The following is a 12,947-nucleotide window of genomic DNA, read 5'->3' as shown; positions in this document are numbered from 1 at the left end:
TTTTAGGAGAAAAAAGAAACATCAAATAATAAAGAATAAGAGACAACAATCAAATGATAATGGCTAACAACTAGGCATGGCAACAGGGCGGATCGAGGACGGTTTCTACCTTCCCCAAACCCAAACCCGAATTCACAAACAATCCCCGTTCCCCGCCCCAAACCCAAACGAGGATGGAGAATTAAAACCCAAACTCGTCCCAAACGGGTTCGGTATCCCCGCCTCGCCACCATCCATTTAATCAAATCAATTTTATAAATAAAAATATTTACTTTTAAAAAAAATCGAATTATATTACAAATAATAAAATAAAACAATCTAAAAAAATCTCACACATATATTTCGAATATTTTAAATAATTAATACAAATCAAAATATCAAAACATTGACCACTTATTTAATATCCTAAATTATCAAAAATAAATAATAACGTACATAATAAAGTAAACGGGACGGGTTCGGGGTGGGTACTAGTATCCCCATTATCCGACTCGTCCCCATATTTTATAATCGGGGAAAACCCAAACCCAAACCCAATCAAAGCGGGTTTTTCCCGTCAACTTCGGGACGGGTTCGGATGGATACCCGCGGATACGGGTTATGTTGTCATGCCTACTAACAACGACGAACTTACACGTTATGAAAAATCATGTTATTTTAATTAATTATTAGTTGTGTATTTTTGTTTTGTTATGTGTAATATTTCATTCAGGTAGACAAGATTTTTTAATCAAATATTATAAAATCATTATTTATTTATTTTTATAGATTTTTTTAAAATAATAAAACATTAGGAAAACACTTATTGTTTCATTGGGAAAGTTTTTTTTATCACATCAGTATTTTTTTTTATGATGCTTTGACTTAATTTTTTTAATGCGATGTAGGCGAGATTATATATATATATATATATATATATATATATATATATATATATATATATATATATATATATATATATATATATATATATATATATATATATATATATATATATATATATATATATATATATATATATATATATATATATATATATATATGGACTATCAAATATAAAAGTAGACAAATTTGAAAGGCTAAAAATCAAACAATTAAAATTTAAAAGGCTAAAATCTAGAAATTTTGAAGGGCTAATTAAACCTAATTTTTATTTTATAAAAAGTAATTTTGTAATTAAAAGTTCCTTTTCAATCCATGAGAAACAAAGTGCCTTGGTTGAGAAGAAATTGCAATAATGAAAATTCATACATCATGCAAAGATTATGAACAATAGAAATAATAACAATATTCAACGTTTGGTATTCCAACCATTGTAAAAATTACCACTCACCCAACAAACAAAACAACATAAAATTAAGGATTATTAAGAACAATACACAAAAGACAAAAAAATAATATTAGGAGTACCAACCAAAGAAAATGACACACTTCACCAAAATGATTCATTTGCAAATATCGTTGTTGCATCCACAAATACAATCCTCGTTATAGAGTCACAACGTTGCTGCCTACTCTACTCATCATTTCCACTCTCTCTCTCTCTATGAACGTTTCGTTTTGGAAAAATAGTACACAAAACTGCTTTTTATTCTTTGCACTATATTAAGAAACATTGCTATATACACAAAGTGAACAACAAAGAAAGAGAAAGAGAGAGATACAATGGCAGCAGGTGAAGGTGGTGGTGGTGGTGGAGGAGGAGGAGGAGGAGGAGGAGGAAAAGTTGATGAGTTTCAACCACATCCTGTCAAGGATCAACTTCCTGGTGTTGATTACTGTGTTACAAGCTCACCTTCATGGCGTAAGTAACCCCTTTTGTTAAAACCCATTTTTCGTTTAAGATAAAGTTTCTACCTTTGTTATAGTTTCAGTGGTTTTATTACATTTGCAGCTGATGGGATTTTACTTGCGTTTCAACACTACCTTGTTATGCTTGGAACCATTGTCATTGTTTCAACTGTACTTGTTCCTTTGATGGGTGGTGGCAATGTAATCAAATTATTATTATTTATTTTTTGGAATTTTTATTTATTGATTTTGTTTATTTTGATTTGAACTTGAGTTTTTGTTTTGGGGAAAAATGTAGGTGGAAAAAGCTGAGATGATACAAACACTACTGTTTGTTGGAGGTATTAAGACATTGTTGCAGACTTGGTTTGGAACAAGGCTTCCTGTGGTTGTAGGAGCGTCGTTTTCTTTTCTCATTCCTGCTATTTCTGTTGCTTTGTCAACCAGAATGAGTCTGTTCCCTGATCCGCATGAGGTTTGTGGGACCATATTCATAGATTGTTTACTTAGAAATGGATGGTTTTGATTAGCTTGGAGAATAATGTTTTTGCATGTCACTGATGTTGGTTGATTGATTCTTGGTTTAATTTTTCAGAGATTTAGACGTTCGATGAGAGCCATACAAGGGGCTTTGATTATTGCTTCTTTTGTTCAAATCATGATTGGCTTTTTCGGATTCTGGGGGATTTTCGCAAGGTAGAATATGAACATGAACATGAACATGAACATGAAATTTGATTATGTCTTTTGATACTAATTGTGCATTTGGCTTCTTTGATCAATGTTGCTGATTGGTTTTGCAGGTTTCTAAGCCCTCTCAGCGCGGTTCCTCTTGTCACTCTAACCGGCCTAGGATTCTTTGTCCTATGGTTTCCAAGAGTATACACATTACACTTTTTTTATTTGGGTTTTGTTGCTAAATCTCTTTAATCTAATGCTTCATTGTTTAACAACCATATTCTTTGGTTTTCCTTTGATTTCTGTAGTTGGCGGATTGCGTTGAAATCGGTCTCCCTGCATTGGTGATTCTGGTCATCCTATCCCAAGTATGTTACTTTCCTTTTGTCATTTTGAAATAGCTCAACATTTTAAATTGATCGTTCAACTTTCGTTAAACGAATGTCCTTGCAGTACATTCCACAAAAGATGAGATCAAAAGGAGTCGACCGCGTTGCAATCATAGTCACAATTGGAATTGCTTGGCTATTTGCTGAAATTCTGACCGCGGCCGGTGCATATAATAAAAGACCACAGCTGACTCAATTCAATTGCCGTACTGACCGATCTGGGTTGATCACCGCAGCTCGTTGGTCAGTGCTTAATAGCTTTGCAACTCTTACAATGAATAGTATCCGTTTTAATTAGGTTTTGTACATCTGCGCAGGATAAGTCTCCCGTATCCGTTGCAATGGGGAACCCCTTCTTTCAACGCCGGTGATATTTTTGCAATGATTGCTGCTTCTCTTGTTGCCATTGTAGAGGTTTGCCCTAATCTTCTTCTAAATGTAGACTAATTTATGCGCGGATAGTTTTTGTATATTTTTAGATATAACGATCACAAAAGCTAGCCGTGACAATATTTCCTGTATGACAATGTGTGTCATAATCAATATGGCATTGTGGACAGTCAACTGGGACATTCATCGCAGCGTCGAGATTTGGCAGTGCAACACCTGTTCCACCTTCTGTACTAAGCCGTGGCGTTGGCTGGCTGGTACTGTCATTATTTTACAATACATGGACTTATTAGTTCTTGAAAGTTATACTAATGTGTTGAAGATTGATGATTTCAGGGTATAGGCACTTTTCTGGATGGCATTTTTGGCGCGGCAACTGGATCCGCTGCATCAGTGTACATTTTGTTGCCCTTAAAAAATCCTCCCACTAGCTATTGCCAAATAATTCTTAGACTGTGATGTTGAAATTTTCTAACCGTCTTTCCTTTTCTTGGACTTAAGCCAAAATGCAGGACTGTTGGGTCTAACACGAGTCGGGAGTCGGAGAGTCATTCAAATATCAGCTGGATTCATGTTCTTTTTCTCTATATTTGGTATTACAGTTCAATTTCGTCGCCCCTTTCTGCAAATTTCTAAGTATTCTGATGTATTATTACCGATGATGGTGAAACACTTGTCATGTGTTTGTATTGAACAATTTCAGGTAAATTTGGAGCAGTGATTGCGGCAATACCATTACCAATAATAGCAGCTGTTTATTGTGTCCTCTTTGCCTACGTCGGTATGTATGATTAATCCGTTATCGATAATTTCATATCAAATGAGTAATTTCAATGAAACTCGACATGTAAAATGTATTTACAATACCAATTTCATGCATTGCATTGCATTGTTTTGTTCGTTTAAAATGTCGAATCCTTTCTGATTTGAATGTAATGTTTCTTCTGTGATGAACAGCATCAGCTGGACTTGGCTTTCTCCAGTTCTGCAACCTAAATAGCAACCGATCAATGTTCATCGTCGGCTTTTCTCTCTTCATCGGTCTATCCGTTCCACAGTATTTCAACGAATATCTGGCCCTATCTGGACACGGCCCGGTTCACACCGGCTCCACTTCGGTACATAAAATCTTACCAGAAAAATTTCCTTATGCTAGCCTATAAATAATCCCATCTTTGATTCTGATTACAATTTTATCATAAAACACAGTTCAACAATATAGTGCAAGTGATTTTCTCATCTCCAGCAACTGTGGCAATTCTAGTTGCTTACTTATTGGATTCCACAATGAGCCGCGCACACGCCTCGACTCGCCGAGACAGTGGGAGACACTGGTGGGAGAAATTCAGGAACTTCAATCAGGATATCAGAAGTGAAGAGTTCTATGCATTGCCTTTCAAACTTAGCAGTTTTTTCCCTTCATATTAACTGCAGCACTCTTCTATAGTATATATCTAGCAAACTAGTATGTGCAGAAAAGGGACAAATTATAGCAACACTCGTAGGAAGTGTGATTAAAGTTATATTCTATATGCAGATTACTTATTATACATTATTATTCCAAAATTTGGTTGAGAAAATTTTCATAAAAACTTCGGTTTTACTTAGTGCGGCATCGTGTGGTTGGACCTAACTCAAATGATATTTTCTTTAACAAGAACTCAAATGTTTCTTCATCACAGACAAAATTTTAAAAGTCATTAAACAACATTTAAATTAACTACTTTGAAGATTGAAAAATCATATAGAAAAAATGCAAACAATGGGTTGGTCTGCATGTTCACTTATTTGATTAGAGTGTAGCTGTGAAACGTTTGATACGGAGCATCTATGACTTAAGGCCCAAGCAATAAAAGATAGGAATCTTAGGCTTTCAATTTTTTTATTTAACAAAGAAAAGTTAACTTCTAAATAAAATAGTTATTATTAAATAAGTTATAAACTTATTTAAAGTTGTTTGTTGGTTCCGTTATAAATTGTAATTTCTGAGTTTATTGTTTGTGAGTTAAAGGTCTCTTTTGTTAGAGAATCGGGTATGATAATCCTGGATAACTTCGAAGAATCGTGTTCGTACACTTTCCGAACAAAGTATTTCGACCCTATTCTTGCCTGGGTTCACGAAATCTTTGTGGGGATAATTCTTGAAGAACAATTTGTTTCTGCCAAAGAGAAATGTTCAGGAATCTAGAGAGAAAGTTTGGTTTCGTTATGTCTTTTAAACTGAGGCCAAATGACTCCTTATATAGGAGATCAATAACAAAAACCGAAAAGACGCAACTGTCTAGAAACGGTTACGTCGGTTGGGAAAGGATTCAACTGTTCAAAAGAAAATTTCGAACAGGGCGCTGCCCCGCACCCCGCCAGGGGCTTCGCCCCTTGGAACCCCGTTTCAATTATTCGCATTCAATTATACGTTGGCTCGACGAGCGTGCACTCCGCACTACCCCTAACTCGTTTCCAAGCTTTAACGCATAATTGCATCGGCCTGTAGTAAATCACATTACTACTAAAATACATTGATGATACTAAAATCACCAACAAATCCCCCCCATTTTAGTGTAATCCTTGATTTACTCAGTATATACAATAATATATACAAGGGTATAACACACAGGTATAACGATCAAACAAATGCATAAATGAAAATGTCTTGCGATTGAATTTTCATCTTAGTACAAATACACATTCCAAATACTCGAAAATCGGGGTGTTATAGCGATTGAACCCGTCAATCCATTTGAGTGTCTGAAGATATAGTACACATATGTTTCTTACAATACTCTACTATTCATACTTGACACTTTACAAGCCATGTGTCCTTATCCATTAATAAGCATATAGGAAGCCAAGTCCAAGCTTTTTGAAGCGACAAAACTTCATGCTCACATAGGTGATTCTTTTAATCTTGCACCTGCATTTGCAATTTTCCAAAAGAACCATTAAGAAGATATAATTCAACCTAGCCATCACTTGCAGGTCTGAGCACATACCTCGGGAAGATAAACACAATTGCTCCAATCTCTAACTATGATCTTTCCACATTGAATTTTGCTTCCAATGTTGTATTAGAAGGGAATTGAGCATAGCTAATAGATTTAAATGGACTTTAATCCCATCCCAATTACCGACTTCTTCACTAAGTCTCTAGCTAACCCCTTCGTCAAGTGGTCAGCTAAGTTTTGTTGCGACCGAACAAACTCAATAGATATCACCCCATTCATGATTAATTCCCTAATCATACTATGTCTAACACCCAAATGTCTAGACTTTTCATTGTATATTTGACTATAAGCTTTAGCCAATGTGGCAGTACTATCACAACGGATAGAAATTGGTGATATCGGTTTAGGCCATATCGGAATCTCATATACCAAATTCCTTAGCCATTCCGCTTCTTTACCAGCAACAGCTAATGCTACAAACTCAGATTCCATTGTGGAACCAGTTATACATGTTTGCTTCTTGGAAGCCCATGAGATGACACCTCCCCCAAGCAAGAACACCCATCCACTTGTAGAGGATGAATCTTCAGCATTATTTATCCAACTAGCATCCGAATAACCCTCTAACACCGAAGGAAATCCCATATATGACAATCCATAATTCATTGTACCCTTCAAGTACTTGAATACCCTAGTTATCGCATGCCAATGATGTCTACTAGGATTACTAGTAAATCTGCTCAACTTTCCAACCGCATAAGCAATATCCGGTCTAGTGCTAATCATAACATACATCAAAGAGCCTATAGCTTTTGAATATTCGAGTTGATCCACAGGTTTACCTGTATTTGGCATAAGCTTTTCTCCCAGATCCATGGGAGTACTTACTGGAGAACAACTTTCATAATTGAACTTCTTGAGTATTTTCTCAATGTAATGAGATTGCGTAATTACAATCCCCTTATTCTCCCGTTTAATCTCAATACCAAGAATAACGTTTGCTTCTCCCATATCCTTCATGGAGAATTTTGATGACAAGAAATTCTTCGTTTTATCAACTTGATTTTGGTCGGTGCCAAAGATCAACATGTCATCAACATATAAACAAATGAAAACTCCTTTACCGGAAGTATCAAATTTGCTATATACACATTTGTCAGCTTGGTTTAGAATGAAACCATTAGACAAAACAACCTCATCAAACTTTTGATGCCACTGCTTCGGATCTTGTTTCAGCCCATACAACGACTTAACTAGCTTACACACTTTATGCTCATTACCAGGCATTACAAATCCTTCAGGTTGCTTCATATACACTTCTTCCTCCAAATCACCATTCAGAAATGCTGTTTTGACATCCATTTGATGAATCACTAGATTATGAATAGCCGCCAAGGCAATCACTAATCTAATAGTAGTGATACGGGCAACAGGAGCATAGGTATCGAAATAATCAATCCCTTCCTTTTGTCTGAAGCCTTGGATAACTAATCTAGCTTTAAACTGGTCAATTGTACCATCGACTTTCATCTTCTTTTTGAAGATCCATTTGCAACCCAATGGTTTGTAACCTGGTGGTAAATCAGATAATACCCAAGTATTATTTTCCATGATAGAACCAATCTCTTCGTCAATTGCTTCTTTCCAAAAAGCAGAATCTCGAGATTTCACAGCTTCATCATACGTTCTTGGATCCTCCTCTATACTATAGCAATAATAGTATTGAGTGTCAATCTGATCCTTTGATCCCTCAACTAAATATAGTTGAAAATCAGATCCATAAGATCTAGATTTTCTAGCTCTTTTGCTCCTACGGGGTTCAAGTGTCTCACTAGGCACATCATTTGAATGATCATCCCTTAGAGATTCATCTGAATTAGGTATAGAGTCCTTTGGTCTAGGTATAGAAGAGAAACAATTCTCATCAAATATGGCATCTCTCAATTCTATAATTATGTTAATAGAAATCGAGTCATTAGGTTCTATAACATAAAACCTATAGGCCTTGGAGTGCTCAGCATATCCAACAAAGATGCAAGTTACACCCTTTTCACCCAAAGTTTTCCTTTTTGGGTCCGGGAGTCTAACCACGGCCCTACAACCCCAAACACGTAGAAATGTTAAGTTGGGTCGTTTCTTATACCAAAGTTCATATGGGATAGTCTTGTTCCTTTTATTAGGAACCCTATTTAACAAATAGCAAGCCGTTAACATAGCTTCTCCCCAAAACCCTTAACTCAAACCAGAGTAAGATAACATGGCATTCACCATTTCCTTAAGCACTCTATTTTTCCTTTCAGCCACACCATTTTGTTGAGGTGTATAAGGTGCCGTAGTCTCATGAATGATTCCTACAGATTGGAAAAATACAGGATCATAATATTCACCACCTCTATCTGTACGTAATGTTTTAATCAACACATTCTGTTGCACTTCAACTTCAGTTTTATAAATTTTGAATTTATCTAAGGATTCGTCCTTAGCGTGCAGCAAATAAACATAGCAGAATTTAGATGCATCATCTATGAAAGTGACAAAATATTTTTTATGTCCTAATGATGGAGTAGCATGCAAATCACATAAATCACTATGTATCAACTCAAGAATGACAGATTTCCTTGTTATACTTTTAAAAGGTTGCCTAGTGATCTTTGTTAACATGCAAGTTTTACAATTTTCTACATTTTTATCAAAAACAGGAATTAAATCATCTTTAGACATTTCATGCATTCTTTTATAATTTACGTGTCCTAGACGAGCATGCCATAACGATGAATTGATAACATTCGAAGAGGACATAAATACAGAACCAGAATCATTAGGAACTCCATTCAAATTCATCATAAACATACCATTATTATAATATCCAAATCCTACAAACACACCAGACTTCGATAAAACATATATATCGGATTCACACGCTTGCTTGTATCCAAGCTTATTTAATACAGGACCAGAAATTAAATTCTTACGTAGTTTAGGAACATACAAAACATTAAACAAAGTAATAGTCTTTCCAGAACTGAATTCTAGCACCACGTTTCCTTTGCCTTCAACGGGAGCGAAGTGATCATCTCCCATGTAGAGGACAGAACCATCTTCCACTGGAACAAGAGTCTTGAACCAGAAACGATCCTTGCAAACATGTGTTGTAGCGCCAGAATCAATCCACCACGCGATAGCACCATCCTGCACATAGAATGCTTCAGAATTCAGTGAAACCGGATGTTTAATCAAACTATTCAAATCACGAATTGATTTCTGACCTTGGTTTTCGGATTGGTCCTTAGACCCCTTTCCTGAACCACTTGCATTCGCGTTATCATGCTTTTTGCCGGAACGGCAATCCTTCTTGAAGTGGCCTGTTTTGCCACACTTCCAGCATTCTAGTTTCGGTTTCTTGTTAGCACCGAAACTGCCCTTATTGTTCTTGAAAGCACGCTTCTTTCCTTTGTTTTTGTTGTTACCGTTCTTACCACTCTCTTCGACCATATTAACCGAGGGTCCAGCAATTTCTTTGCCTTTTCCTTTGTCATCCTCTTGCGCTCTTAGAGATTCTTCTATGCGCAAGTGACTTCCAAGTTGGATCAAAGACAGTTCGTCTTTTCCATGCTTCAGATTGTGTTTGAAATCCTTCCACGAAGGAGGCAACTTGTCTATGATGCTTGAGACAGATATTGTTTCATCCATCTTCAATCCGTGTTGTGTGAACTGTCCAAGGATTCGGAGGAGTTCATTGAATTGTTCCATGACAGACCTCGATTCAACCATTTTGTAATTGTTGAAATCGGTTACCAGGAACTTTTTACTGGATGAGTCCTCTGCCATGTACTTGGATTCGAGACAATCCCACAATTCCTTTGCAGATTCTATGTTTTGATAAATATCAAATAAGGGATTAGACATGCCGTTAAGAATGTGCCCTCTGCATATGTAGTCGTCGTTCTCCCATTTTGATCTGCGTCTCAGATTTTCAACCGTGTCTTCCTCCAGAAGTTCTGGAATCGGTGTAGACAGGACGTGCACCACCTTCAACGTTGTCAACATGAAATGCATCTTCTTCTGCCAACGCCTGAAGTCTTGTCCTTGAAACTTGTCCAATTTTCCGAAGTTTGTAGTCATCTCCTTGACGGTGCTTCCTCCAGCCATGATTATCAGAAATTACTTTGTTCGTTTGTTAGAGAATCGGGTATGATAATCCTGGATAACTTCGAAGAATCGTGTTCGTACACTTTCCGAACAAAGTATTTCGACCCTATTCTTGCCTGGGTTAACGAAATCTTTGTGGGGATAATTCTTGAAGAACAATTTGTTTCTGGCAAAGAGAAATGTTCAGGAATCTAGAGAGAAAGTTTGGTTTCGTTATGTCTTTTAAACTGAGGCCAAATGACTCCTTATATAGGAGATCAATAACAGAAACCGAAAAGACGCAACTGTTCAGAAACGGTTACGTCGGTTGGGAAAGGATTCAACTGTTCAAAAGAAAATTTCGAACAGGGCGCTGCCCCGCACCCCACCAGGGGCTTCGCCCCTTAGAACCCCGTTTCAATTATTCGCATTCAATTATACGTTGGCTTGACGAGCATACACTCCGCACTACCCCTAACTCGTTTCCAAGCTTTAACGCATAATTGCATCGGCCTGTAGTAAATCACATTACTACTAAAATACATTGATGATACTAAAATCACCAACATCTTTGAATATGTCTATTTTTTTTAAAAACATTTAAATTTTTCTATTGATATAAGTTTTATAAGACAATTTAAGAGAATAATTTATTTATTTGAAATTTATTTATAGATATAAGTTTGCCTTAAATGTATTTTTGGATTTTCTATTTTGATGATTAGGATAAAAAATTATTTTTAATGACGCGGCAGTGATGATTAGATTAATTTATTATTTAATATTTTTTAATTAATAAATTATGATTTTAATTATCTTTTTAAAAAAAAAATTATTTGAAAATTAATTAATATAATTTTTTTTAAAGAATATTATTGAGGTTAAGGTCCATGTTTGTTTTCCATCTATCCAACCCACAAATTCACATTTAGTGGCGTTAATATATGCTATATAAACACTTAAACTTAATACAATCCAAACAATGTATCCAACCCACAAATTCACATTTAGTGGCGTTAATATATGTTATATAAACACTTAAACTTACTACAATCCAAACAATGTATCCAACCCATAAATTCATATTTAGTGGCGTTAATATATGCTATATAAACACTTAAACTTAGTACAATCCAAACAATGTATCCAACCCACAAATTCACATTTAGTGGCGTTAATATATGCTATATAAACACTTAAACTTAGTACAATCCAAATAATGTATCCAGTCCACAAATTCACATTTAGTGGCGTTAATATATGTTATATAAACACTTAAACTTAGGACAATCCAAACAATGTATCCAGTCCACAAATTCACATTTAGTGGCGTTAATATATGCTATATAAACACTTAAACTTAGTACAATCCAAACAATGTATCCAACCCACAAATTCACATTTAGTGGCGTTAATATATGCTATATAAACACTTAAATTTAGTACAATCCAAACAATGTATCCAGTCCACAAATTCACATTTAGTGGCGTTAATATATGCTACATAAACACTTAAACTTAGTACAATCCAAACAATGTATCCAACCCACAAATTCACATTTAGTGGCGTTAATATATGTTATATAAACACTTAAACTTAATACAATCCAAACAATGTAACACTTCAAATATGCAGAGTTGTTTGATCTTCACCACAAGAGCATTACTATACGTCATTCCCATCAATTTTGTAGTATAATATGCATTTCCATTACTCAAATCTTCACATGATGAAAGGATTTGCTCCTTGAATTTGCTACTAGAGTAAGAGTAATAGAATTGAGCCCTAACAATAGGGCGGGGCATGACCAGCCTCGCCCCCGTTCCCATATTTAATTGGAGGTAACAATTATATATGCTACGGTTTGAAATGCTATTATATATATATATATATATATATATATATATATATATATATATATATATATATATATATATATATATATATATATATATATATATATATATATATATATATATATATTTTTGTTGTTACAATATGTTAGATAATAATTCAAACATGCTGTAATAATGTTGAATCAAATTAGTGTATATATATTTTCACATAATTATTCTCGTATTGAATGGAATGATGATATTGATGTATGTAATATGTATTGCACATTGTCTAATTTTTCTATTTAAAATGAAAATTATATGAATATCATAAAGTATGTAAAATAATTACTTACTATAAAATATAATTAATTGATATATTGTGAATATTCAAAAAATTTATGATCATTTATTATTAATATTATGCATCTCAATCAATTAATAATTATCAAAAAATTATAATATCGGTAATCATTTACTTTGATGCCAACTATAAGTAAAATTTGATTTTGGGTCTTGATTTTATGATTTTTACATTGAATCTTGATTTTATGATTTTCACATTGTTCTAATTTCCAGTACTATTTCTTCTAGTGTTCTTGATTTGTCACTTTGATATTTGAAACGAAAGCTTTGGTTGTCATTATTTGCAAAACTTATAAGATTGTTAGAAAATTGAATTATAAATCGAATGGATTGATGTTAGAATCGTGAACGATGTCATTTTTCTTATAAGTATTTCAAGCACTCTCAAGAAGATAGGTTTTTCTAATGTCTTTTTCTGAATCCAGAA

At 34.6% G+C, this 12,947-nt stretch overlaps 1 protein-coding gene across 1 annotated transcript; it reads left to right on the top strand.

The window, feature by feature from the left end:
* The first annotated feature begins 1,400 nt into the window (after positions 1–1,400).
* Positions 1,401–4,800, top strand: LOC127096634 (nucleobase-ascorbate transporter 4). Its single transcript, XM_051035182.1, has 14 exons — positions 1,401–1,804; positions 1,895–1,992; positions 2,090–2,266; positions 2,387–2,487; positions 2,595–2,670; positions 2,778–2,837; positions 2,923–3,101; positions 3,176–3,272; positions 3,419–3,505; positions 3,585–3,643; positions 3,750–3,841; positions 3,952–4,029; positions 4,206–4,366; positions 4,458–4,800. The coding sequence occupies exons 1-14, from the start codon at positions 1,666–1,668 to the stop codon at positions 4,674–4,676; spliced, it is 1,623 nt and encodes a 540-aa protein (XP_050891139.1). The 5' UTR covers positions 1,401–1,665; the 3' UTR covers positions 4,677–4,800.
* Positions 4,801–12,947: the final 8,147 nt, after the last annotated feature.

The sequence above is a fragment of the Lathyrus oleraceus genome, chromosome 6 (genome assembly GCF_024323335.1).
Source record: "Lathyrus oleraceus cultivar Zhongwan6 chromosome 6, CAAS_Psat_ZW6_1.0, whole genome shotgun sequence".
Classification (NCBI taxonomy): domain Eukaryota; kingdom Viridiplantae; phylum Streptophyta; class Magnoliopsida; order Fabales; family Fabaceae; genus Lathyrus; species Lathyrus oleraceus.
Note: the sequence above shows the minus strand (reverse complement) of the source record. Positions and strands in the feature narration are given on the sequence as shown.